This window comes from Neofelis nebulosa, chromosome 3 (genome assembly GCF_028018385.1).
Source record: "Neofelis nebulosa isolate mNeoNeb1 chromosome 3, mNeoNeb1.pri, whole genome shotgun sequence".
NCBI classification, from domain to species: Eukaryota; Metazoa; Chordata; class Mammalia; order Carnivora; family Felidae; genus Neofelis; species Neofelis nebulosa.
Genome location: NC_080784.1, coordinates 52,720,563 through 52,745,080, shown reverse-complemented (window position 1 = coordinate 52,745,080; position 24,518 = coordinate 52,720,563). Strand labels below are relative to the sequence as shown.

General features: G+C 40.1%; 1 protein-coding gene across 1 annotated transcript; it reads left to right on the top strand.

Annotated features, from left to right (window-relative positions):
- The first annotated feature begins 1,424 nt into the window (after positions 1-1,424).
- LOC131506813 (serine protease 52-like) lies at positions 1,425-15,379 on the top strand. The gene is made up of 5 exons (XM_058720819.1): positions 1,425-2,198; positions 8,913-9,108; positions 9,913-10,166; positions 11,492-11,634; positions 15,053-15,379. The coding sequence occupies exons 1-5, from the start codon at positions 2,117-2,119 to the stop codon at positions 15,323-15,325; spliced, it is 948 nt and encodes a 315-aa protein (XP_058576802.1). The 5' UTR covers positions 1,425-2,116; the 3' UTR covers positions 15,326-15,379.
- The last annotated feature ends 9,139 nt before the right edge of the window (positions 15,380-24,518 follow it).

The following is a 24,518-nucleotide window of genomic DNA, read 5'->3' as shown; positions in this document are numbered from 1 at the left end:
CTAAGTGGGTGAATTCTGATGCTTTGCTTACAGCTATGAGAAGTATCGGAAATGCTTGTTGTGTGAAAAGTCTATACACAATAACATGAACTAACTTCTTAATATTTCATCTGCCTTTTGCTTATTCTGACAGGATATTTCCAAGAGTTTTAAAGATAAATTTTAAAGCCTCAAAACAGCTAGGAAAAGAACAGTCCCCATAGTCACTTCCCCTGAAATGAAAATCCATTATGTATAGAATTTTGGAAAATGTTTATCTCTATCGCTGCCTTGCAGGTCTTTAGGAATAATGCTGTCCCCCACATACCTGTCACATCCATGGTGATCACTCATGAGAATTATTCAGTGGCTGTTGATTCAGATTTGAGCTTTGTTCAATAAATTAACCTCTGTCTCCTGCTTAAACTTGTACATTATTCCAACTCAATATTTTAGTTTGGACCTTTTGAAATTGCCAATATTTTGGAGCTAGAAAAACAGCAATTATATATGTTTTGACTTAAAAGTTCCTATAGGTCCCACACACCTTCATATGTTTGCAAATGTTTTCTGCCCATGTAGAATGCCATCATTACTTTCCTAGGACTGCCATAAAAAAGTACCACAAACTGGGTGGTTTAGAACAACAGAAATTGTTCTGGAGCTCTAGAGGCCAGAAGTCCAAAATCAGGGTATCAGGAGGCCATACTCCCTTGGAGGCAGTAGTTCCTTGAATTGTGGCAGTCTAAATCCAATCTTCATGTGGCATTCTCCCTCCCTCCCTCCCTTCCTCTCTCTCTCTCTCTCTCTCTCTCTCTCTCTCTCTCTGTATCCAAATTTTTCCTTTTCATAAGGACACCAGTCATATTGCATTAGGGGCCAACCCTGCTCCAGGAAGACATCATCTTAACTAAGTGTATCTGCAAGACCCTATTTCCAAATAAAGGCACAATCTGAGGTACTAAGGTTTAGGACTTCAAAAGAAGAATTTTTGAAGGACACCATTCTATCCATAACAAATGCCTCTCTGCCCTTCTCTAAAATCGTTTCTCTTTGTAGATTGACTTGGCCCAGACAGAGCCTATTTCGTCTAGAGAATCTTCCCTAATAACCTCTTTCTCCCGCCCACCACATACACATGCTCCTCCCAGACTGGGTTGGGTGCCCCTCCATAGCTCACGGTGATACACTTAACTCCACTGTGTTGTTGTCTTTGGTCACAGGTCTCTCCCAGTTGGGCATGTGCTTCTACGAGACAGAACAAATAATGTGCATTTTTGCATCATCCTCTAAACCTGGCATGTGGAACGTGTCCCATAAAGTGCTAGCTAACCTACTGAACAAATGAATAGACTGCATCAACAAAAACCACCCTGCAGCTGATCTATGCATGGATCTGTACTTTATGCATGTCTTGCTTATAGACTCTGCTGGTTAATGTTCCTCCCTTTGCTGGAAGCCAGTAGAGATGCAATTAGTAGAGATGACATTAGTAGAGATGAAATTAGTAGAGAATTAAAACCATGGGCTTGGTGTTTGCCAAGCCCAGTGCCAGGATACACACATTATCTCATTAATCCTCCCAACAATATAACAATGCATTATTATCTCCATTTTTCAGAGGAGTAATCTGAGGCTCAAAGTTCAGTAGCTCCCCTAAGGTCCCACTGGTAATGTGAGCTCTCTTCTTTAGGAGTCCTTTAGTTATCGTTGCTCTGCTGTATCATCTGGGCTGTTTGGACCAGAAGCCTTGAATCCTTTCTCCTGGGGAGTGCCTTTAGCTCTCCTGTCCTGATGCATTAGTGGATCTGAGAGAATCTGAGATGCCTCAACTTGCAGGAGCCCAACTGGTGTGAAGTTCTCCCACTATCCTGCCTCTGGCCCCCAGTTCCACACTGACCTCCACATCCCAGAGAAGTGACTCACAGAAATCATCAGGTCCTGGATGCATGATGCCACTTGGTTGCCTTGTCTGGACCATGACTGTTCTACCTGGTGCTCAATTGTGACCTCAATGGTCAGGTTGGGCTGTCAGATAGCAGGCACACAGAGCAAAGCCCAGACTCAATCCCTCTGAACTGAATTGGCACAGTATCACTTGAAGGCTTTCCATTGGCTTGAGTAAAGACCAGTGCTGATGACAGGATGGAGGGATGGAAGAGCAGTACTTCTGCTGCTGGTCAACCTGCTGCTTCCCCGGGCACACAGCTCCCCAGCATGTAGGTTTCTCATGGTGTTCTTGTGTCTGTGCCTCACCAGGACCCTTACACTTTGGTGGGGGTAGGGGCAAGAGAATCACCTGGGCAACTTGTTCGAAAGGTCAAGTTCTAGGATGCTGGTTCCACAATTCTGGGTGGGATCCAGGGAACTGCACTTTTAATAAGCCCCTTAGGTGCAGGGGGCACCTGGACCAGACTTTCAGATCATTGCTCCCAGAACACCTTCAACTTTAAAGTTACATGTGGAGGAGCCTGGTGAGTGTGTGTGTGTGTGCGCGCACGCGTGTGCATATTTTATGTCTACATTAGGTCCCAGAGTTTTCCATAGTGAATGGTTAATGTAAGAAAACCCTTTGAGAGGGGTAACCAGCCATCAAGCTGGAGATACCAGCTAGCCAAATCCTGCACCTTTAAGACCACAAGTCAGGTTGCTTTCTCTTTGAAAGCATTCTAAAGCATCATGTGGAGCCTAACTTGCCTAATGCAAAACAGTACCATGATATAACTATAGCAAAGGCAGTGTATTAATAGCTACTATGGATTCATCTCTCTGGGTCCTCAGAATTTCTGGAGACTTGTGTTCTGTTCAGTTGTTGGCTGACAAACATTAAACCTCTACCATGTGCCAGGAGTTGTTTTAGGAGTTCAGTTTAATTTTTTTAATGTTTATTTTTGACAGAGAGAGAGAGAGCATGAGTGGGGAAGGGGAAGAGAGAGGGAGACACAGAATCTGAAACAGGCTCCAGGCTCCGAGCTGTCAGCACAGAGCCTGACATGGGGCTTGAACTCACAGACAGTGAGATCATGACCTGAGCCGAAGTTGGACACTTAACTGCCTGAGCCACCCAGGTGTCCCCAGGAGCTCAGTTTATAACAGAGAATGACATACTTGTTTCCTTCCTTCTTGCAGTTTTACTATGTAGTGTGGAGAAGGACATATTAAACATATAAAATGAGTAAATAAGTAAGTTAATTTTAGTTCCTGCTAAATGGTATGAAGCATGAAAATAGGCTTATATGATGGAAGGCCTCTGGTGGTTGTTGAGATTGTTCTAGTGGTCACAGAAAGCCTTCCTGAGATGATAAGATTTGGGTCAAGACCCATCTGATGAGAAGGAGACATATTTCCAAGCAGATGTAACAGTAAGTGCAAAGGCCCTGTGCAGTGAATGAACTCGGTATGTTTTGAAGGCACACAGACCCGTGTAACTGGGGCAAAGTGAATGGGAAGGGGGCACTGAAGAGAGATGGGTTCAGAGGGGTTGGTGGGGCCCAGATCATGCTAAGCCTCATAAAGGCAGAGTAAGGACTTTGGATTTTATTCTGGTTACAATGGGAAGTCATCAGAGAGTCTATACAGGAAAGTTAGAAATGAGAGGTACTTAAGGAAGAGACACTGTCTGCTGCAGAGGATAGAGTGTGCAGGGGCAGGCCTTGGGTTAGTGAGCATGAGGGGATGATGGCCTGGATTGGTTTATAGTGGCAGGCATGAAGGGAAATGATTGGTTTCTGGATATCTTTTGGTAGTCCTGAATGGACTGGCTGATGCATTGGATGTCAGAAGACAGAGAAGAGGTCAAGGATAGCTGCTAGATGATATTCTCATCTAAGCAAATGGATGCATATAGGTACTTTTTACTGAACTGTGGATGGCTTATGGGAAAGCAGATTTGGACAGGGGTGAGGTAAGTCAGTATTTCAGTTTGGGCCACATCAAGTTTAAGATGTCTCTTAGATATTCTTATGAGACATTGAGTAGGACAGTTGGTTAAAAGAGTTGAGGGCTCAGTGGAGAGGTCTGAGGGGTCAAATGTGAGATATTCTGGATAAAGATGATATTTGAAGTTATGGCTGGGAGAAGATACTCTAGCTAAAGTGCAAAAAAAGATAAGTGGTTTGAAGATTAAGCCTTGGGTTTTGGAAGGACAGGAGGATTCAGCAAAAGAGGTGACCCCAGATTTGATTAAGCATCTTGGGCAAAATTCAGAACTCTTTCTCCTTGACCCAGAGTGGAATGACGCCAAATGCCATCCCTCTAAATCAATGTTACATGAAATGTTACATTAACACAGCAGCAGGCTATGTTAATACTTACCTTTGTATTAAAGATGAGAACATTGAAGCTTAGAGATGTTAAATCAGTAGCTGTAAGTCACACAGCCAGCAAACAATGAAGCCAGCTCAGAACTTCTGACTCCAAAACCCTACCTCCATCCCTCTGCACCAGGTGGTCTGCCAGCTTGGACAGAGCCAGGAACTTTTCATGCTAAGAACACAGTGCTTTATGCTGACGAGTTCTGTCTCTCCAGTAATTCTCTTTCTCTCATAGTCAACAACATATCAATGGAATCTTTAGGGAGAAAGACTATTTTTGAGATACCCTGATAGTACAGGCAGAGAGAAAACACTGGAGTAAAAAGCTAAAATGAAACTTTCTTATCTTAGTCTGTTTGGTCACATCTCTGGGTCTGGATCAACCAGTCATGTGGGAAAAATCTAGGATCTAAAGTGATTTCATTCAGGTGGGACTTGCAAGGATATATTTCTGAACACCCCCACCAGGAATTTTGCTCTGTGGTGCTGACAGACCCCAAAATTCATTTAGTTCTTTATCAACAACAAAAAATATCAATTACTTGGGATCCCAGGGACTTTCCTAAAATTCACAACCACAGGTCTCCTATTTTCCAAGTCAGTCTGAATTCTAGGTAATTTTCAACAAAGTTGAGCCATTAGCATATGAAAATATGGGAAAATTTCTGCATTTGCCTGAGACTTATCATGTAATTACACTGATATTTCAGTTTGCATGACCAATGTCAGCCTGACATCAATATCAATAAAGCATTTAAAATGTAACTGAAATAATATATTAAGGAAAAATTAAGAATAAGATGGCTAAAATGTATGGTTTAGAAGAATTTAAGTAAAAATGACATTTTTACCTAATGTAATTCAAGTAAAAGTATTTCCCTGTCACCATTTTGAACTATAAAAGTACAGTGTTTTAGAACTGGAAAGAATCCTAGAGATAATTTTATTGAATCTTCTCATTTTATTTTTTTAAGTTTTTATTTAAATTCCAGTTACTTAACATACAATGTAATATTAGTTTCAGGTGTACAAAAAATATAGTAATTCAACATTTCCATACAACACTCAGTGCTCATCACAACAAGTACAGTCTACAGGTAGCCTGTTTCACTATAGAGAAATTCCACAAAGTTCATTTTTATATTAAAGAATTTACAAATATCCAATACAAAGAATATGCAATTGGGCTCCCAGGGGCTCTCCTGAATTTCACATCCACAGGTCTCAGATGGTCCTTGTCAGCCTCAAATCTGCATAATTACCAACAAAGTAGAATATAACAATATGGAGGAATTTTTCTACTTCTGTAAGATTTTTTAAACCACCCTGTTGTTTCCACCCACTGATGCTGCATCTGAACAAGTCTAATGCCTCATCTTTAAGAAAACCCTGCAAGAGTCTGAAGGCCCATCTGAGTCTTCTTTCTTTTTATGTTCCTTCTAAGGCTTCTCAATATGTTGGCCACACACCTCTGTATATACTCCATTTGTTAATGTCATTCTTGCACCTTGTGGCCCCAGACTAACAACCATCCAAATGCTATCATCTATGAGATACAGAGCTTAGCAGTTGTATCATGTTGTCAGCATCTTATGGTTGATATGTTCTTATGAAAACTTCCAAGCCAAGTCTCCCTTCACAATCTAGAGATTTGGATCTATTCTTTTTCTATTTGGGTTTGTAATACTTTCTTTATATCTATTCTTCATTGAGTTTGATATTGATGGTTCATGTCCAGTATTCAGATCTAGCCAGATAATTTTCTTTTTTTTTTTTTTTTTTTTTTTTTTTTTTTTTTTTTACGTTTATTTATTTTTGAGACAGAGAGAGAGCATGAACGGGGGAGGGTCAGAGAGAGGGAGACACAGAATCTGAAACAGGCTCCAGGCTCTGAGCTGTCAGCACAGAGCCCGACGCGGGGCTCGAACCCACGGACCGTGAGATCATGACCTGAGCCGAAGTCGGACGCTTAACCGACTGAGCCACCCAGGCGCCCCTAGCCAGATAATTTTCAATCTCAATTCTGTAATCTTTAATATTGGTTCTTTCTCAGTTTCACGCCATGCATTTTTGTGCACTTTCTCCCCCAAGTTTAAGATGATTTTTTGCCCATTTAAATTTAAAATTTTTTTTCAATGTTTTTTATTTATTTTTGGGACAGAGAGAGACAGAGCATGAACGGGGGAGGGGCAGAGAGAGAGGGAGACACAGAATCGGAAACAGGCTCCAGGCTCCGAGCCACCAGCCCAGAGCCTGACGCGGGGCTCGAACTCACAGACCGCGAGATCGTGACCTGGCTGAAGTCGGACGCTTAACCGACTGCGCCACCCAGGCGCCCCTTTTAAAATTTTTTTTTTCAATGTTTTTTATTTATTTTTGGGACAGAGAGAGACAGAGCATGAACGGGGGAGGGGCAGAGAGAGAGGGAGACACAGAATCGGAAACAGGCTCCAGGCTCCGAGCCATAAATTTTAAAGGTATCTATTAATGCTAGCCTGGTTTGGTATCCTACTGCCAATCCAACGCTCTCAGACCTTCAGCAAAAACTATTGATAGGTCATAGACCTCTTTTCCATTGAGCTTAGCTGCACCTTTAGACTTGTTTTACATAGAGTACTGCAGATTGGTAGTTATTGTCCACCAATCAGACTTAGCTCTCCAGGTAAAACCTTCTCTCCATGTACTCCAGAAAGCTTCCCTTGCAGGTGCATACAGAATTGAAGATCAATGCTTTAGAAATAGTGTCTCAACCTGTTTGATGTTCACCTTAGCAATCATCAAACTACATACCATTATTTTAGCCAAATAATATTCTTGAATAATTGAGCATAGGTTTTGTTGAAATATAGACATACCATGAAAGCTGCGAGCAAGAAGAATAGATAATTAGGCTTTAGATCTAGATGAAAGTTTCACAAATGTTTTATTTCTGTTGTTAGTGTTCTGTGTGGAAGGGAGAGTGTCAGAAAAGAAAGCTATACTGAGGGTAGTTTATGTAATCTTGAAAGGCAAGAAAGATTTCTAAAAGGACATTATAACTGAGTTAAAATGTGAGGGACACACAGGAATTAAATAGGCAAAGAGGAGCAAGACAGATGAGAGAGTAGCCTGTCTTTCTGGCAGAGGCATTGAGAAAAGCCTGAGATAGGAAGGAGCAGGGCTCTTCTGGGGAGCTGAAGGGCCAGGAAAGTTGGAGGAGAGGAACCCAAAGGCAGAGATAAGCAGTGGCAGTGGTGGTGATTGGCAACAGTGGTGATGTGCACTGGTTGTGGTAAAATGTAGTGGTAATGAGCAGTATGAAGAGAGGGACAGGGGACATGTGGTGGTGGGGTTGTATGGTATGCTGTGTGATGGCCAGGTTGTGTGGTGGTGGGGTTGTGTGGTGTGGTGACCTGTGATGTGGGGACATGTGATGGGGATATGTAGTGGTGGGGTTGTATGGTGGCAGGGTTGTATTGTGGCAGGGTTGTATGGTTATGGTGATGTTTGGTGATGGTAACATATGGATGGTAGTGATGTGTGGTGTGGAGATGGTTTTAAATTCATAATGTGAATAACCTTTCATATTATACTTGTCTGGGGAAATTTTTGAATGTCACTGTCTTTTCTCCCATGCATAAGCATGGTTAATACTTTGAAGGCAGTTTGCCTAATAGTAATGAAAACAGACTTTGGAGCCAGAGTGCCTCGGTTCAAATCTTAGCTCAGTTATATATTAGCTGTTGGGTCTTGGCCAGATGTGCTAACCCTTACACTTGCCTTTATTGTCTCACCTTTAAAATGGGGCAAGAATAATTTCAGTTATCTCATGGAGTTCGTGTTAAATTAAATTGTTTCAGGCAAAATAGAATGGTGCCTGGCAAATAGTAAGTGCTCAACAGTTTAGATTTTATATTTACTTTTCTCATTACTCAAATGACATTTGAAAAACACCAAATGATGTCAAAACAATCCTATCACATAGGAAATGCCAAAATTTTTATTCCTTTCTAGGTTCAGTTGGAATCCTTAGAATTAAAAGCACGTGAAAATGGTGCCACTAATCACAGTAAGAAATGCAGGAGAGCAATCAGTTAGGAAGGGAAGGGCTAATCAGTTTCCCTTTGCCTGTAGAATTTCTGGTGTCCATGTCATCGAGGTATAGAAGCCATGAAAATATGAGTCTAGAGCTGAGGAGAAGGATTTTATGGTCTATGCCAAGATACCACACCAATGCCCTATTTTTCAGAGGATGCTGAGGCCTAAGTTTGAATAAACGAATGTTTCTGTCTGGGCTTCGTTACTGAGATGCAATAGCAAGATTCAGGCCCAAGGTCTGTGATTGTGTCTCCCTCCTCACAAGCCCTCAGAGGGAGACCCTTCCAAAAATCAACGCTACAATGAAGGAAACAGCCATTGCTTCCCATAAGCACATTATTATAATTGCAATGCCTTTGGTAGGCATAAGAGACATAATTTTTGTTTGATGACTCTCCCATCTGATGTTAACTTGGCTAAGCCATTGCTAACTGTGTGTTGGGGAGGCAAGAAGAAGGGGCCATTGTACTCACATTTCTTCCAAACCAACCAACTTTGACGGGCCCTAGATCTCTTGTCCCTCTTCCTTCTTTCTGCTTTTAGGGACATGTGGCCAAAGAACAAGTACCAAACCTGAGAAGTCAGAAATTTTGGAAATCACAGGTGGCGTATCTGCAGACATAATAGATTTTCCATGGCAGGTGAGGATTCTTTACCAAGGGAGACATCTTTGTGGAGGATCAATCCTCAGCGAGTGGTGGATTTTAACTGCAGCCCATTGCTTCATAAACAGAAATAAGTAAGTATTGCCAACAGATTTTTTTTAACCAATGTTGTAGAATACTTGTCCTTACATGCTCATTATTCTCCTGGAACCTCCATCCAGGTTTGTCAGTTACAGAACAAAATACCAGGAGGCTAAATATATGCCTGTGTGGTTGAATATCACACTTTTCAGGTGGGATAGACACTGATTTCCTCCTAGGATATTCTACACTTTATTGTGTGAGACTCAAATGGCAGAACAGATGTTCCTTGGACTTCCTAGCATCTTGTCAAGTGCACGTTGTTCTGATCCAAAACTCTGGAAAGTACTTTCCTAAGCATTTTATGCCACTTGGGAGAAAGTAGGCTAACAATAACCACAGAGTCAGAGAATCCTAGAAAGGATTGGTCCCCAAGGGCAGGGCCCCAGGCCTGTTTGCATGACAGAAGCTCCTGAGACGCTGTCTTACCTTAAGTCTATACATCAATATGTTTGATAAATTTCCCAGATGTTTGTCAATAGCTAGTTTACCCCTTCTTGCAAATAAAGATCAAGTTCCTCAATTACTTGTGCATAGTATGACTTCCAGATATTTGTTAATAAAATCTACAAGTGAAGTTGCCCAAGAAGCCATCAAGTCAAAAGCTGGTTGGCAACAGTGCAAGAATGGAGCTCAAGTCAGTCTTCTTTTGCCTGGTCAGGGCCCAAGTACATGGCTCCGGCTGCCTCCACCCCTCCAGCTCTCAGGATCACAGCCTTGCATTGGTGGAATTATTTTCTTTTAAGCCTCACCTTTTTTTGCCCTTCCATAACTTACCTTTTTTTCTCCTTCTTTTGTTTTGAGATAAAATCTGGCTTGGAGATTATACATGGTGAAAGAAACATTGATACCAAGAACTTGACAAGGATGAAAGTGGACAAGTCAATTATTCACCCTTATTTTGACAGCTGGTTCTTGGATAATGACATTGCTTTGCTCTTACTCAAATCTCCATTTAAATTGGGTGTCAAGGAAGTACCCATCTGCCTGTCAGAGGTTAATGACATACAGAAATGGAGAAACTGCTGGGTGACTGGATGGGGCATTACCAGTGAGTTACTATAGCCCAACCCAATGGGAGGTGGCACTCTGTTGATGTAGGCAATGAGAAAGAAAACTCTGGAGGCTCTTCTAGCTCTGGGAAGTCTGTCTGGTGGATTTGGAAACTTCAGTTTCTCATTTAAGAACCCATGATGAACCTTCTCCTCCGTCAACATGTGAATCATCTTTCCTTGGCCTTCCTGGGCTCCTATACCAAGTTTTATGTCCATATTATAGACCACAAACCCTAAACAGGGCCTCAGTAATAACCCAGGGAGAAGTGTTCAGAATCCAAGGATGACTTGGGAGAATTTTGAGGAACATGTTAATGGGCAAAGGGGTGGCAAAATTGACTAGGCTGCAAGAAGTCCACACTAATGTCAGCAGAGCAACTCTGTTCTGGTTGATGGTGTCAGTTCTGCTCCCCTATGAAAAGTGCTTGCTGGCCCAAATATTTGAAAACCACAGATCCAGGCCAAGAAGAAGGGGATAAACTGAATATAAATTTGTTCTTATAGAGTTAATCTGTAACCTACTCCCACCACTTTGCCCTGCCAACTCATAAAATGGTGCCCTTTTGTCATTATTCTTGGTAAATGTGTCCAAAATCAAAAGAACAGAAGAAAAATCTTAGTGCCATTCTTCTAAGTAGGCACACAGATGGCAGTACACTGATTCCCACATGGTCCAAAAGCTTGGAGCTGTTTTAGAATTCCTCATTGGGAATTACCCTTGGAAGCTTTCCATGAAATTCAAAAAAGGCCACCTTCTTAGAGTTCTTCATGCTTTATTCAGCACATATTCATTGAACCTCTTCTATGACCCAGGCAGTGTTCTAGGCTCTGGGAATTCAGCAATATACAAAAAGGGAAATGTCCTCATCTTCAGGGTGTGAACATTCTAGGTGTTAGGTTCATCATCTCTTCCATGTTGAAGGCCCTGACATGATTCAAATCCATCTTTATGATCCATAGACCCCTGGACAGAATTTTTCATAATGGGTCCTCTTTACGTGCTTATGGATTTAAATGAAATACCTTTTTAGGACTGTACCTGGAGTTGGCACTTTCTGCAGAAGAGTGCACTCAGTCTGAGACCCAATAAAGACCCAGCTGTGAGGAGCTCTAGATTCAGAGAAGATAGGCTTGAGAGTCTCCTGAATGCCTCTCAATTCTCTCCTCACTAATTCCATATCTGGGTAGTTCTCTGGGTCACACAGTAGCTCCTTTGCCATTGAGCTGAAAAGACATGATGGTGGGTGGCTGTTTGACCTCAACCCAAAGGGACCACTTTGAGCTCAGGGTCCTTTCCCCATCTGCTTCTTCTTTGTGTCAGTTCCTATGCAAGATATGACTTCACAGCTGCAAAAAGTCAACATCAAGCTGGTCAAATGGGAAACATGCTCCCATAAGGTGCCTATACTCACCAGGAACATGCTGTGTGCTGGGAGCCCTCAAGGTGGGAAGGACGCCTGCCAGGTAATGGAGCTTGTCCCTTGCTTGGAGAAGGGTCGCTACAGAGGGCTGGCCAATATTTTCAGGATAATTGGCTCCCCTCTTCCTCTTCTGGATGAGTTTCCTAAAGCTACCATAACAAATTACCACAAACAGGGTGGATTCAAACAATAGAAATATACTGTCTCACAGTTTTGGAAGCTGGAGTTCCAAAATCAAGGCATTGGTAGAGTCATATTCCCCCTGGAGGCTCTAGGGAAGGATACTTCTTTGCCTCTTCTTGCTTCTGGTAGTTTCCGGCAATCAGGGGCATTCCTTAGCTTGCAGGTGCATCATTCCAGTTACTACCCCCATCTTCACATGGACTTCTCCCTTGTATGTGTATCTCTTGTTTTCTTATAAGGATTTCAGTTGTCGGATTAGGACCCACCATAATCCAGTAGAACTTCGTCTTAATTTAACTAATTACATTTGCAAAAGCCCTATTTCCAAATAAGCTCACATTCTGACGTTCCATATGGACATAAATTTGGGAGGGATGCTATTCAGCCCTGTACAGATGCTCTGTAACCAAAGGGAGACTCTGTGGGATAGTGATTAGGGGTGGAGGGTCCCCTAGTTCCCCCCTCTCAGCTCCTCTACTTATTGCTTGTGACTTCCCTCTGTGCCTGTGCTTTTTCAGATTTATTCATCTGCAAAATGGAATATTAAGAGTTTCTACCTTTTAGGACTAGTGTGAAACTTAAGTGAGTCAATGCACAAAAGCACTTAAAATGATGCAGAGCAGAAGATGGTCATACTAAATGTTATAAATATAATTTTCTTCATCACCATCTCTTTAAATTTTTTTAATCTTTATTTTTGAGAGAGAGAGAGACACAGTGTGAGTGGGGGAGGAGTGTAGCAAGAGGGAGACACAAAATCCAAAGCAAGGTCCAGCCAGGCTCCAAGCTGTCAGCACAGAGCCCGATGCGGGGCTCGAACCCATGAACCGTGAGATCATGACCTGAGCCGAAGTCATCACCTGAGCCAAAGTCATCACCTGAGCCGAAGTTGGACACTTAACCTACTGAACTACCCAGGCACCCTCTCCATCACCATCTCTTATGCATGTTCAGTGCTTAGTAGCACATTAACCACTTCCACAAATACACGAAAGGGTTGCAAACTAGCCCTAGGAGGCAGGCCTATTTCAGATGGGGAAACTGAGGATCAGGAAGCTGACAGCCTTGCAGAGGACACAGGAACAAGTTAAATGTCAGACTCAGAATTCTAATGAAGGCACACTATCTTCTGAGATTGAAGCCATCTTTTGGGTTCCAGTGGAAACAGGACACCAAATCTAGCAGCCCAGCCTGGTCATGCACAGATTTGGCTGGTTCAATGGCCACAGAAATGCAAGGAGCTACCATTGAGTACAGGGTTGCCATATATCATGGTGCACAGGGCTTCACAGCTGTCATTTCCTCGCATACATACAGCTGTATTGCAGGAAAGATAGCTATTATCACCAGCATAAAAACTGAGCCTTAAAATGCTGAAGAAAATTTTCACATTCCCTCAGCTAAATTTTCTCCCTGGAGTTTCAACCAAGATCTGTTTGGCTCCAGAAATTTACAATCTTAACTGTATTGCTGTTCTGCCTGACATCTTTCACATAGATCCCCTCATATCCACAGAAGGGATTATAATTCTTTATTTTAGCGATAGGTCATGGGACTTAGCAATGACTTCAAGGAATTTGGTAAAGAACAGTTTGGTTCAAAGTAAGTTGATGGGCACAGCAATTTGTTCATGATAACAATCTGGTTTAAAAAATCAAATAAACCCATATCGTTTTTTGTTTTGTTTTGGATTTGGACTTTTGGCATATTGTTGAATGGTGCTTCTTTTCAACATTTGGGGTGTCACTTAACATTTTCAAAAATAAATCTTTGTAAGCTGTGAAACAATATGTACCACCCAAACCTACTTCTGTAAAACAATAATGATGTATTCATATTTGCATATTCAAGGATGTGGAAAATTATATTTGACTAAGGGGTTGCCTCTGTATGGCTGGAATGAGAAATGTTTATTTAACTCATTTGGAATTGTACAAATTGGAAGTACAGTGAAGAGGAAGTTTACATCTTAAACTTGTTCTCCTGTGTACTCTCCAGAGAAACCATTTTTACAGTGTTGCCTTCTTTCCTGAAATATTATTTTTTATATGTTTCAATGTTAATTTATTTTTTAGAGAAAGAGAGAGAGAGAGGGAGAGTGCAAGTGGGAAGGGACAGAGAGAGAGGGAGACACAGAATCCAAAGTAGGAGCTACACTCTGAGCTGTCAGCACAGAGCCTGACACAAGGCTTGAACTCATGAACCATGAAACATGATCTGAGCCAAAGTTGGATGTTTAACTGACTCAGCCACCCAGGCACCTCCTGAAATATTCTTTTTATACACAATCATACGTGTGTGTTTATATATAAATTTATTTATTTGTATAATTATGACTATTCTTCATGTTCTTCTTCCATACCTGAGATTTCTAATTTTTTAGATGAAGATACATAATTTTCAGTAGAATTTAATAAGTCACAGAGATGGAAAGTATAGCATAGGGAATATAGTGAATAGTGCTGCAATAACGTTAAATGGTGACAGAGGGTAACTACACTTATCACGGCATTGTGTAACACATATAATCATCGAATCACTATGGTGTGCACCTGAAACTAATATGACATTGTATGTCAACTATATTTAAACAATAAAAGTTTAAATTTAAAAAATGGGCCCAAAGATTTGAAGGCATTGAAAGATTATGTATTCTTCAAGTTTCATGTCAATGATGTCTGTTCCCCTTACTTGTGCTTATTTGGCAATCTTTTTTGTGACATTTTAAAATTTGTAAATTGTTTAAAATGTAATGCTTTGAACCACATTTTATATCATATGTGTTTTATATATATCAGTTTGCTTGCCTGCTGTCTTCAACCAATGATCTATTATGAGGCACAATAGACTTTTGTGTTTGTTTTTTACTTTTTGCTATTATGAACAATACAGAAAAACCAAAATGGGTTGGCTGAAAATAGATGTAAAGTAAAGAAGAATTCTGAAAAACAACAAAAGTGCTTAGAGGCAAAATGGATTAGAAAACCAGTTCTTGGTACATCAAAATGAACCCATATGACTAGATGATAATGATGATGATGGATACTGATTTTTGTAAATAAAATTGTCATTCATTACCATTGCTTTTGATCAAATTGTTTGCAACTTTGACAGTCATGCAGCTGGGAAGCATAGTCATGTGGCTGGATAGTGTAAACTGTTCCCTTGTCAAAAGACCATAATTGCTTTTTGCCTTATGCCAGTTGCCCACACCTCAATAGGCTATAGAAGTTATTCGCTACTGTCCCTTCCACTCCCAAACAACTTTTCTCTCATAGGGTGACAGTGGGAGTCCTCTGGTTTGCCAGAAAAACAACCACCAAAGCATATGGTACCAACTAGGCATTGTCAGCTGGGGAGTGGGCTGTGGCCGGAAGAAACTGCCTGGAGTGTACACGAAGGTGTCTAATTATCTGTCATGGATTGACACAGAGACCGCGATGTCAGGAAAGCCCTATGTGCATGAGCCAGACTCCGGGTACAGTTTGCTTCTCTCACCTTGGGCCATCTTGTTACTGTATTTTGTGATACTTCTACTACCCCATGATTAAACACTGTATTGCCTCAAAACCAAGTATCCTCAGGGCACTTGGGTGGCTCAGTTTCTTAAGCGTCTGACTCTTGATTTTGGCTCAGGTCATGATCTCACATTTTGTGAGTTTGAGCCCTGCATTGGGCTCTGTGCTGATAGCATGGAACCTGCTTGGGATTCTCTGTCTTCCCTCTCTCTGCCTCTACCCCACTCATGCTCTCTCTCTCTCTTTCCAAATAAATACATAACCCTAAAATAAAAAAAATTAAAAAAAAACAAGTGTCCTCAGTTTGTGGAGTAAGGTCAAGGGTGGGGTCCAGAGGGTTCTCATACTATTAGTTGTTCCTGAAATAGTCATATACCTATAGGAGTGCTTACAGTGTACCTGGGATCTACTACATGGCCTATTATTCCCCTGGAACTTGGAGGCAGTTTACCAATTTCAGCTTGAGGCCTCTTCAGAAGTTTGGATGCAGCACCTTTGCATGGAAAGGGGCATGCCAAGGGTCTCTGAAACATAAATTCTATTCTTCTCTCTCCTACAAACAGGTATCCTTCCACAGATTCTTTCATTTTCCAAAAGGAATAGACAGCTCCCCATTTTTTTTTTTTTGCTCTAGAAATAAGGAACATTCCAACTCTTTTCTCTCCTTTCATTTGTAGCTAATCCCTGAGATCTACAGATTTGGTCTTCAGAAAGATCCTGTCACCTCCATACCTACCACCTGGTCCAGAGCCTCAGTAAATACTGCTTTGAGCTCTCAGAGATCATGTGCAACAATGCTATGATTGAGGATCAGGAAATCATTGAAGTAGAAATGTCCTAAAGAGCGGTGGTAAAGATACACATAGCTAAATGAGTTGTAGTAGTCAAGACACTTTTGAATGCAAACATTAGAAACTCAACCTGAAGCGCAAAAAAGGGCGGGGGGGGGGGGAATGATAAATATACTGGGGTAGCACAGAACCAAAGGAATTACCATTCTAGTAAACAGTTGTCTGAAAGTTTGACTTAGTCCAAGATGACATTTTGTACCATCTGGAAGAGTGGGCGGACCATACTTCTAGCAATCAGTCATGAGCATAATTTTTCCAACCAAGCAAGACATAATAAGTAGCATTCTTTTCTAAGGCAACTCAGCACATTTTTGAAGAGAAAGGGAAAAATATACTCAAAAAGATGGGTGTTTTTATATGAGTTTGCCTTAAGTAGAATTCCTTGAGCTATGAATAACAACAAAATAAAACAAAAAGGAGAAATATTTTCTGCATATGCATTCTGAAAGGGAAGAAAAGAAAGTATGAAAAAAGTTTCTCTCTGCTGACTTTCATTGGCTGCATGAGAACAGGACAGCTTGGCCACCATCTGAATCTAGAGAGAGGGGGGTGAAGAAGCATTTCAGTGGATGAGGGCAGAGAGAATCGATATTCAGCTGTTTTGCCAAAACTGCAGTGTTACCCCAAACTTTTGGCTGTTGGTAAGCAGGGAAATACGACTACAAGTAGATGGGTTACTGCTCCTGAGAAAGGTAGGTTTACAAATAATTTCCTCTTTTTCGTGAAAGAAGTAACAGCAATTTGGCCTTCAAGTTCAGAAGGTAGAGGCTAGGAGAGACTGAGAGGTCACAGTGTTGTGCCCTCAGCTCAGGGCAGCGGCTGACAGAGAAGTTGAAACAGCCTGGCCTCTCAGCCAGGATCCTATGAAAGGGAGTGTGTGCGGGAAGGGGGCTGCTTAGCCTCCATTGCAAAGCAGGTTGTCAAACTTTCCAATTTTTGCCAATTCCGTAAGGAAGAAATAAGAGTTCAAACTAGTAATTTTTTTCTTCAAACTGAGGTATAATTTACATAGAGAGACATGCCCTGACCTTAACTTTAAAAAAAAAAAAAATTTTTTTTTAACATTTATTTATTTTTGGGACAGAGACAGAGCATGAACGGGGGAGGGGCAGACAGAGAGGGAGACACAGAATCGGAAGCAGGCTCCAGGCTCTGAGTGGTCAGCACAGAGCCCGACGCGGGGCTCGAACTCACGGACCGCGAGATCATGACCTGAGCCGAAGTCGGACGCTTAACCGACTGAGCCACCCAGGCGCCCCTGACCTTAACTTTATAGTTTGATGAGTTTTTAATAATGCTTATAGCCATGTAATCCACACCCCTATAAAGGTATAGAGCATTTCCACCACCGTAGAAAGACCACTCCAAGGCCTTCCCCTACCAATCCCAACTTACTCCCACCCTCTTTCCCTTCCACCAGGATCAAACACCATTCTGGTTTCTTTCAGTTCTTTCAGTGTGTATTAGTTTTTCCTGTCATAGAACTTTTTAAAAAATGGAACACCATGTTATATACTTTTTTGTGCCTGTTTTCCTTACTTTAACATATTTTTGAGGTTCATTTATGTTGTTGCATGTATCTGTAGCTCTCCCCTTATTACTGTAGTGTTCCGTACTGCAATTTATTTATGCATTCCATTTTGATGGACACATGAGTTGCTTATAATTAGGGGCTATTATAAAGAAAATACTACTACAAGGGTCTTGTAACAAATATTTCTGTGTATATGTTTTCATTTCTGTTGGGTAAACAAGATGTAAAATTTCTGGGTCATAGAATAGGTGTATATTTAACTTTATGAGAAATTACCAGGTAAATATCACAGTTATTTTAATACTGTCCACCCTGCAATCCAAGCAACAGATGAGAATTCTAGTGGCTCCACATCTTTGCCAACATTTGGTATTATCAGTCTTTTTAATTTCTCTATTCTGTGGGTGTGAAGTGGTATCTCATTTCCCCCTAGTGGGGTTGAAAATGTTTTCATATGCTTACTAACCATTTGTGTAACTCTTTTTGCGAAATGCCTATTAAAGTATTTTTCCCATTTTTAATTTGGATTGTCTTTTTATTATTGAGTTATTGGAGTTGCTTTTATACTGAGTATGTGCCCTTTTTAGAGATATATAATTTTATTTCTTATTTATTTAGATTTATTTATTTAGCTTTAATGTTTAGGTCTGTGATCCATCTTGAAATAATTTCCATGTGTGATGTGATATGGATCAAGATGAATTTCTTCCATATATATAGCCAGTTAAGTTGAAAAGCTCTTCCTTCCCCCCAGTTGAACAGCTTTAGTGTCTTGGTCTAAATCAGCTGACCATAAAATATAAGTGTGGGTCCATTTATGAAATTTTTCTGTTTTGTGTTTTGCTCTCCTGAGTAGTAGAAGGATTAGATGTCTAATTTGGATTTTATTTGATATCTGATCTTGATAGCTTTATTACCACTTGAAAATGGGATACAGGTAGTCTGTAGCATGTTCTAAGTTAATTATCACCTATAGTACCTTAGAATGAAGTAACTATTGAAAGCAAGCTTTTGGAAGATCAAATGGTTGTTGCAATTGACCATTATAATAGAATGAGAAACACAAGGACTACGGGGTAGGCTGTGAGGTGGGAGGGGCGGAGAGGGAGGCTAACTGCTTAGAATAAAGCTTAAAGAAATTAGTAAACTCAGGGTTTTAGGTTTTTGGCTTAAGCCGTGGTCAAACAACCAGAGAGTATCTATGTCTGCTATTCAAAAAGTATCTTCCCTCTTGTAACTGCAGAGCCAGTGTAGTCAAAATTTAGACCCCCAATCTAATGGTACATAATACATAATGTACCATTGGTTGCATACATACAGTATAAATTGAATTTATAGCCTCTATAGGTCTCTCATATAAAAGGTAGGACTGGGGAAAGAGGGGAAACCTGAAAATTTGAAATGGGGAATATTTGGGTGTTTTTACATGCATCTATTTTTATTTTATTTAAAATTTTTTTTAATGTTTATTTATTTTTGAGAGGAAGAGACAGCATGAGTGAGAGAGGGGCAGAGGGAGAGGGAGACAGAGAATCCAAAGCAGGCTCTAGGCTCTGAGATGTCAGCACAGAGCCTGACGTGGGGCTTGAACTCATTAAGGTGAGATCATAATCTGAGCCGAAGTTGGATGCTTAACTGACTGAGCCACCCAGGTGCCCCTACATGCATCTATTTTTAAATGGAGGTATTAGCATCATTATTCACATATGGAAGTCAACAGAAAGACTGTCACTGAAAAGATAGTTTGTTACAGTTTGGAAGAAGAGGGGGGATCACACGGGGAAACAACAAGACTGGTGAAGATGCAGAAGGAACAAAGGGAGAATGTGGGCAAGAGACTTTATTGGGGCTTTTGCCAGAAGGAATGAGAGAAGCAGGCTAAGTGAGCTAAGCAGGTTTGGGATTGGCTAATTTGGATGATTTCAACAAGCTCTGGGGTGTAGGGATTGCCTTTAATTTCCTGATGTCTGGCTCTGAGGTGATTGGGACAGAAAGATTATGGTTCAGTGTGTGAGTGTTCAATAAAAAGGCTGATTAATACAGTATCTGAGTACTTTGACCTCACGTACCCCACTGAGTCTCACTTGCCAGCAGAAAAACCCTTTCCAGATTGAAAGAACTATAAGGACCTCACATGAGGCAGTTTCCTTACAAGGAATGCGAATTTGCCTCAAGGCTCAACCCACCAACACTCACAAACTCCAGGTTTTTTTTTTTTTTTAATGTTTATTTTTTGAGAGGGAGAGAGAGAGAGCACAAGTGGGGGAGGGTTAGAGAGAGGGGAACAGAGGATCCAAAGCAGGCTCTGCGCTGACAGCAGCAAGCCCAATGTGGGAATCAAACTCAAGAACCGAGATCATGACCTGAGCCAAAGTCGGACACTCAACTAACTGAGCTACTCAGGTGCCTCCGAACTCCAGGTTTCTAAATACAGTTTAGTTTCATAGTATCCCACAAGAAATAGTACAAACATTGGATCTGGGGGGACATTAAACAACAAAAGGGTGGTGGAATTTTGCTAACGTATCAGAATAAACCTGCAAAATACTGTTGAAATAAAATCTAAGGGTGCTAAAACAGGAAGGAATGGATGAAGCACGAGATTGGACCAAATTTTTCAATATTGTTAACTCACCACAAATTCTGGATTCAATAAACTAGTCTTAACAGCTGGAAGTGGCTGTAATAGTTAGCTTGGTTGGTTCATTAAAACCTGTATTTATTTTTATATTTATTTATTTATTTATTTATTTATTTATTTATTTATTTATTTTTTAATATATGAAATTTACTGTCAAATTGGTTTCCATACAACACCCAGTGCTCATCCCAAAAGGTGCCCTCCTCAATACCCATCACCCACCCTGCCCTCCCTCCCACCCCCCATCAACCCTCAGTTTGTTCTCAGTTTTTAACAGTCTCTTATGCTTTGGCTCTCTCCCACTCTAACCTCTTTTTTTTTTTTTTTCCCTTCCCCTCCCCCATGGGTTTCTGTTACGTTTCTCAGGATCCACATAAGAGTGAAACCATATGGTATCTGTTTTTCTCTGTATGGCTTATTTCACTTAGCATCACACTCTCCAGTTCCATCCACGTTGCTACAAAAGGCCATATGGCAATGAGAAAGAATAAAACCTGTATTTAAAAGGGGCCTGCATTAAATAAAGCAGTCATGTCAGTCATTGTTTTCATTTCTTTTATTATAGATTTGAAATTTTTTTCAGTTCCATTTTTTTCCTTTGCATTACTTCAGGTATACTGATTATTCATATGCAAGATGTAAATTCTCCATATTTTGAGAGGGTTCATCCTGTTTTCTCAATGAATTCATCTGCATCTACATGCTTACCTTGTATTAGCCCTCACTTTCATTCATAAGATACTAGTTTTTTGTTTTGCTGATTTTAGTTTGGTTTTAATTTCATCATTTCTATTCTATTCTCTCACTTTGTATATCTCTAATGGTTTCCTTTTCTTTTTCTTTTTTGAACTCATGTATTATAGTGTCAACTTTAATTTCTTTGAGTAAAGATGATAAAATAAAGGTACATTTTCTATTTCCTAGAGCACATCCAACACAAATTTTTGTTTTATTTGTTGTTTCATGTTTTACACATATTTATATCTATATCCATTCCATCCACCATTCAATCTATCATCTAGCTAGCTATAATGCTATATTTTACTCATGTTATTTTGTTGTTGTTTCTGTGTTTTTGTTTTGTTGTTTATCTTTGAATTCAGGTTAGTTCTAGCCAGATCAGCCTTTCAGTCTTAAAACAAAAAAAATATGGGATATCTTTGCCTACTTATTTTTCTTAATAACTATTATGATCTTTCCTCCTTACCTACAGGGGTGGGTATTAATAATTTATGTTCTCTATTTAGTCATTCCTTTGCTTGTGAAGGGTGGAGAAAAGGAGCTGGAACCTTGAACAGTCATATTTGGGAATGCCATTGCTTTCTTTTGCAAGAGGACCTGACTCTGGGATTGAATTCTGCCAAGTTGTGGTAGATATTCATGTTCATGATTTTCAGGAGGCTCCCCCTCTTTGTAATAATACCTCCAGAGATCAAAGTCTTCATTTCTGAGCCAGCACATATTTTTCCACACATATAGTGTCAACATCATCCACAAAATTTATGTGTTCCTACATAATGCCCCTGACAGTTAAATAGCTTTTTCCAGCTTCTAGAAGCCTTCTGTACCCTTGGCTCATGGCTCCCTTCCTCCATCCTCAAAGTCAGAAACAATGGGCTGTCATCTCTCAAGCTGTCATCTCTCTGGTTCTCTCTTCTGCCTCGAACTTCCACTAATAAAGACCCTTAGGATGACAGTGGCCCCACTTAGTTAATCCAAATAATCTCATCTCAAGGTCAGCTGATTAGCAACCTTAATTCCATCTACAAACTTAATTCCACTTTGCTGTGTAACCTAATGTATACACAGTTTCTGAGAATTAGAATGTGGCCATCTGGAGGGTGAGAGGCATTGCAGAAACTTACACACATGTAAACATTTACATGTTGACAACATATACAATAAAGTGTATAGGACAATTCAGATTAGCACAAATCTAAACAAAAACAAAAGTCCAATAATTGAGTACTAGATGAATAAATTGATGCATGTTCACACAATTACATGATAATCAGCTATATGCAACTATATAGATGAATTTTTGGAATGTAAAATGGATTATAATAATATATATCAAAAAATACATACAGCATAATACTCATTTTATTATAAGCACATCTAAATAGGCATATATTCCTTCTCTCTATAGATAGACAGATAGATAGATATAGATATATAGATATATGTAGTGTGTATGTGTGTGTAGTAATTATATCACTACACACACACACAGTACATACACTAGATACATCTTTTTGTTCAGAATATAAGACAGATGGATAGATATAGATAATTACTATATATATGTGTATATATATATATATATATATATATATATATATATATATATTTACGTGTGTGTGGTAACTAAATCATATTAAAAGGTATCAAGATATAGGTAATTACTATATATTAATATATACTATATATTAAAAAGATATATACTATGTATTAAAAAGATATCAAGATATAGATAATTACTATATATATATATATATATATACACACACATATATATTTACACATGTGTGTGTGTGGTAACTAAATCATATTAAGAAGATATCAAGGGTAAGGGAATCATGAATATAGGAACCAGGATGATGTTTATCAGGGGGTGGGGGTTGAAGATGGTGATGATAATGATGATGCAGTTAGATATTACATTCTAGTTTGGGCTTAGGTAATAGATTTGTCATAATTAGTTCAGGCTGCTTTAATAGAAATACCATAGATTGGGTGGCTTTAACAACCAACATTTATTGCTCACAGTTCTGGAGGCTGGGAAGTGCAAGATAAATCTGCTGGCAGATTTCGTGTCCAGTGAGACCCTGCTTACTGGTTCATAGGTAGCCGTCTTCTTGATGTGTCCTCACATGATGGAAGGGGTGGAAAAGCTCTCTGTGGTCTCTTATGAAGACGCTAATCCCATTCGTGAGGGCTCCATCTTAATGACCTAATCACTTCCCAAAGGCCTCGCCTCCAAAACCATCACACTGGGGATTAGGTTTCAATATATGAATTTTTGAGGGATGCAAACATTCAATATATAGCAAGGTTAATATTGCTTATCGAATTATTTAAAATTAAAAAGCACCTATTTTTTAAAAGCATACATGAACCAGCAAAACATGCTTATGAACAAAGGATTTTGATTATTATATTTCTGTGCATTTGAATTTCAATTAAAGATGATCTCTATTTTCAAGAAGTGTATAGTTTAATCAGGGAAATACTGATGTAAATAAGTATTTTTAACTCACCTTGATGAATGTTCCAAAAATGTATTGTTTAAGGTGCTTTGAGTGCACAGAGGACAACTAATTCCCTAATATGGTCCACTAGAGATTCACAGAAGACACAAAAGATACACAGTTTCCCAGATGGACAAGGGATGTATCTAAGGCAGAAAGAGCAATTGCAAAGACATGAAAACAAAGGAGAAGGGTTATGTCTTCTCATATCTGAAAATTATTAGGGATTTTACTAGTTATCTAGGGCCACCATAACAAAATACCACAGACAGGGTCGCTTACCCAACAGAAATTTATTTTCTCACAATTCTGGTGGCTGGAAGTCCAAGATCAAGGTGTTGGCAGGTTTAGTTTCTTGTAAGGCCCCTCTCCCTGGCTTCTCCATGACCATCTTCTAGCTGTGTCCTTCCTGGTCTTCCCTCTGTACACGTGCACTTCTAGTGTCCCTCTGTGTGTCCAACACATACTCGTTCTGCTGAGTTTGGTGATAACTTTGGGGCAAGCTTGCATGCCTAAAAGGAGAAACCTCACGTATGACTTGAGGGCAGAGTCTAGGCCCTCAGTTCTACATGAAAGCTCTTCCAGCTTTCCTTCCTGAGAAAATTAGTTTCTCCTCTAGTTTTGCATCAATCACTTTTTCTTGAACTCCATGGAATACTCACCTACTCTCACCTACTCCAGCCTCTGTACCTGCCTTCTGTTTTTACTCAAGTATGAAGTTGCCTCATCTGCCAGAGGAAAGAAGGACCCTTCTATCTCTGCCTTTCTAGAAAGTTCTTGTGCATTTTCCTCCAGTGAAATTAAAAACATCAGCATATTCTGGATTGGTCCTCTGAACCACCTCAAAGCTATCTTAAAAAGCATAACATATTCCAAGCTGACATACCCTTTCCACCTGAATGCTGGCCTTGACTTCTGCCTTTTCCAATTGGAGCAAAGCCATATGCTG

Coding starts and splice junctions, on each gene's coding strand:
- LOC131506813 (XM_058720819.1), top strand. CDS start 2,117: ATGACAGGATGGAGGGATGGAAGAGCAGTACTTCTGCTGCTGGTCAAC. Junction 2,199..8,912: donor GGCACACAGCTCCCCAGCAT/GTAGGTTTCTCA, acceptor TTCTGCTTTTAG/GGACATGTGGCCAAAGAACA. Junction 11,635..15,052: donor GTGGGAAGGACGCCTGCCAG/GTAATGGAGCTT, acceptor TTTCTCTCATAG/GGTGACAGTGGGAGTCCTCT.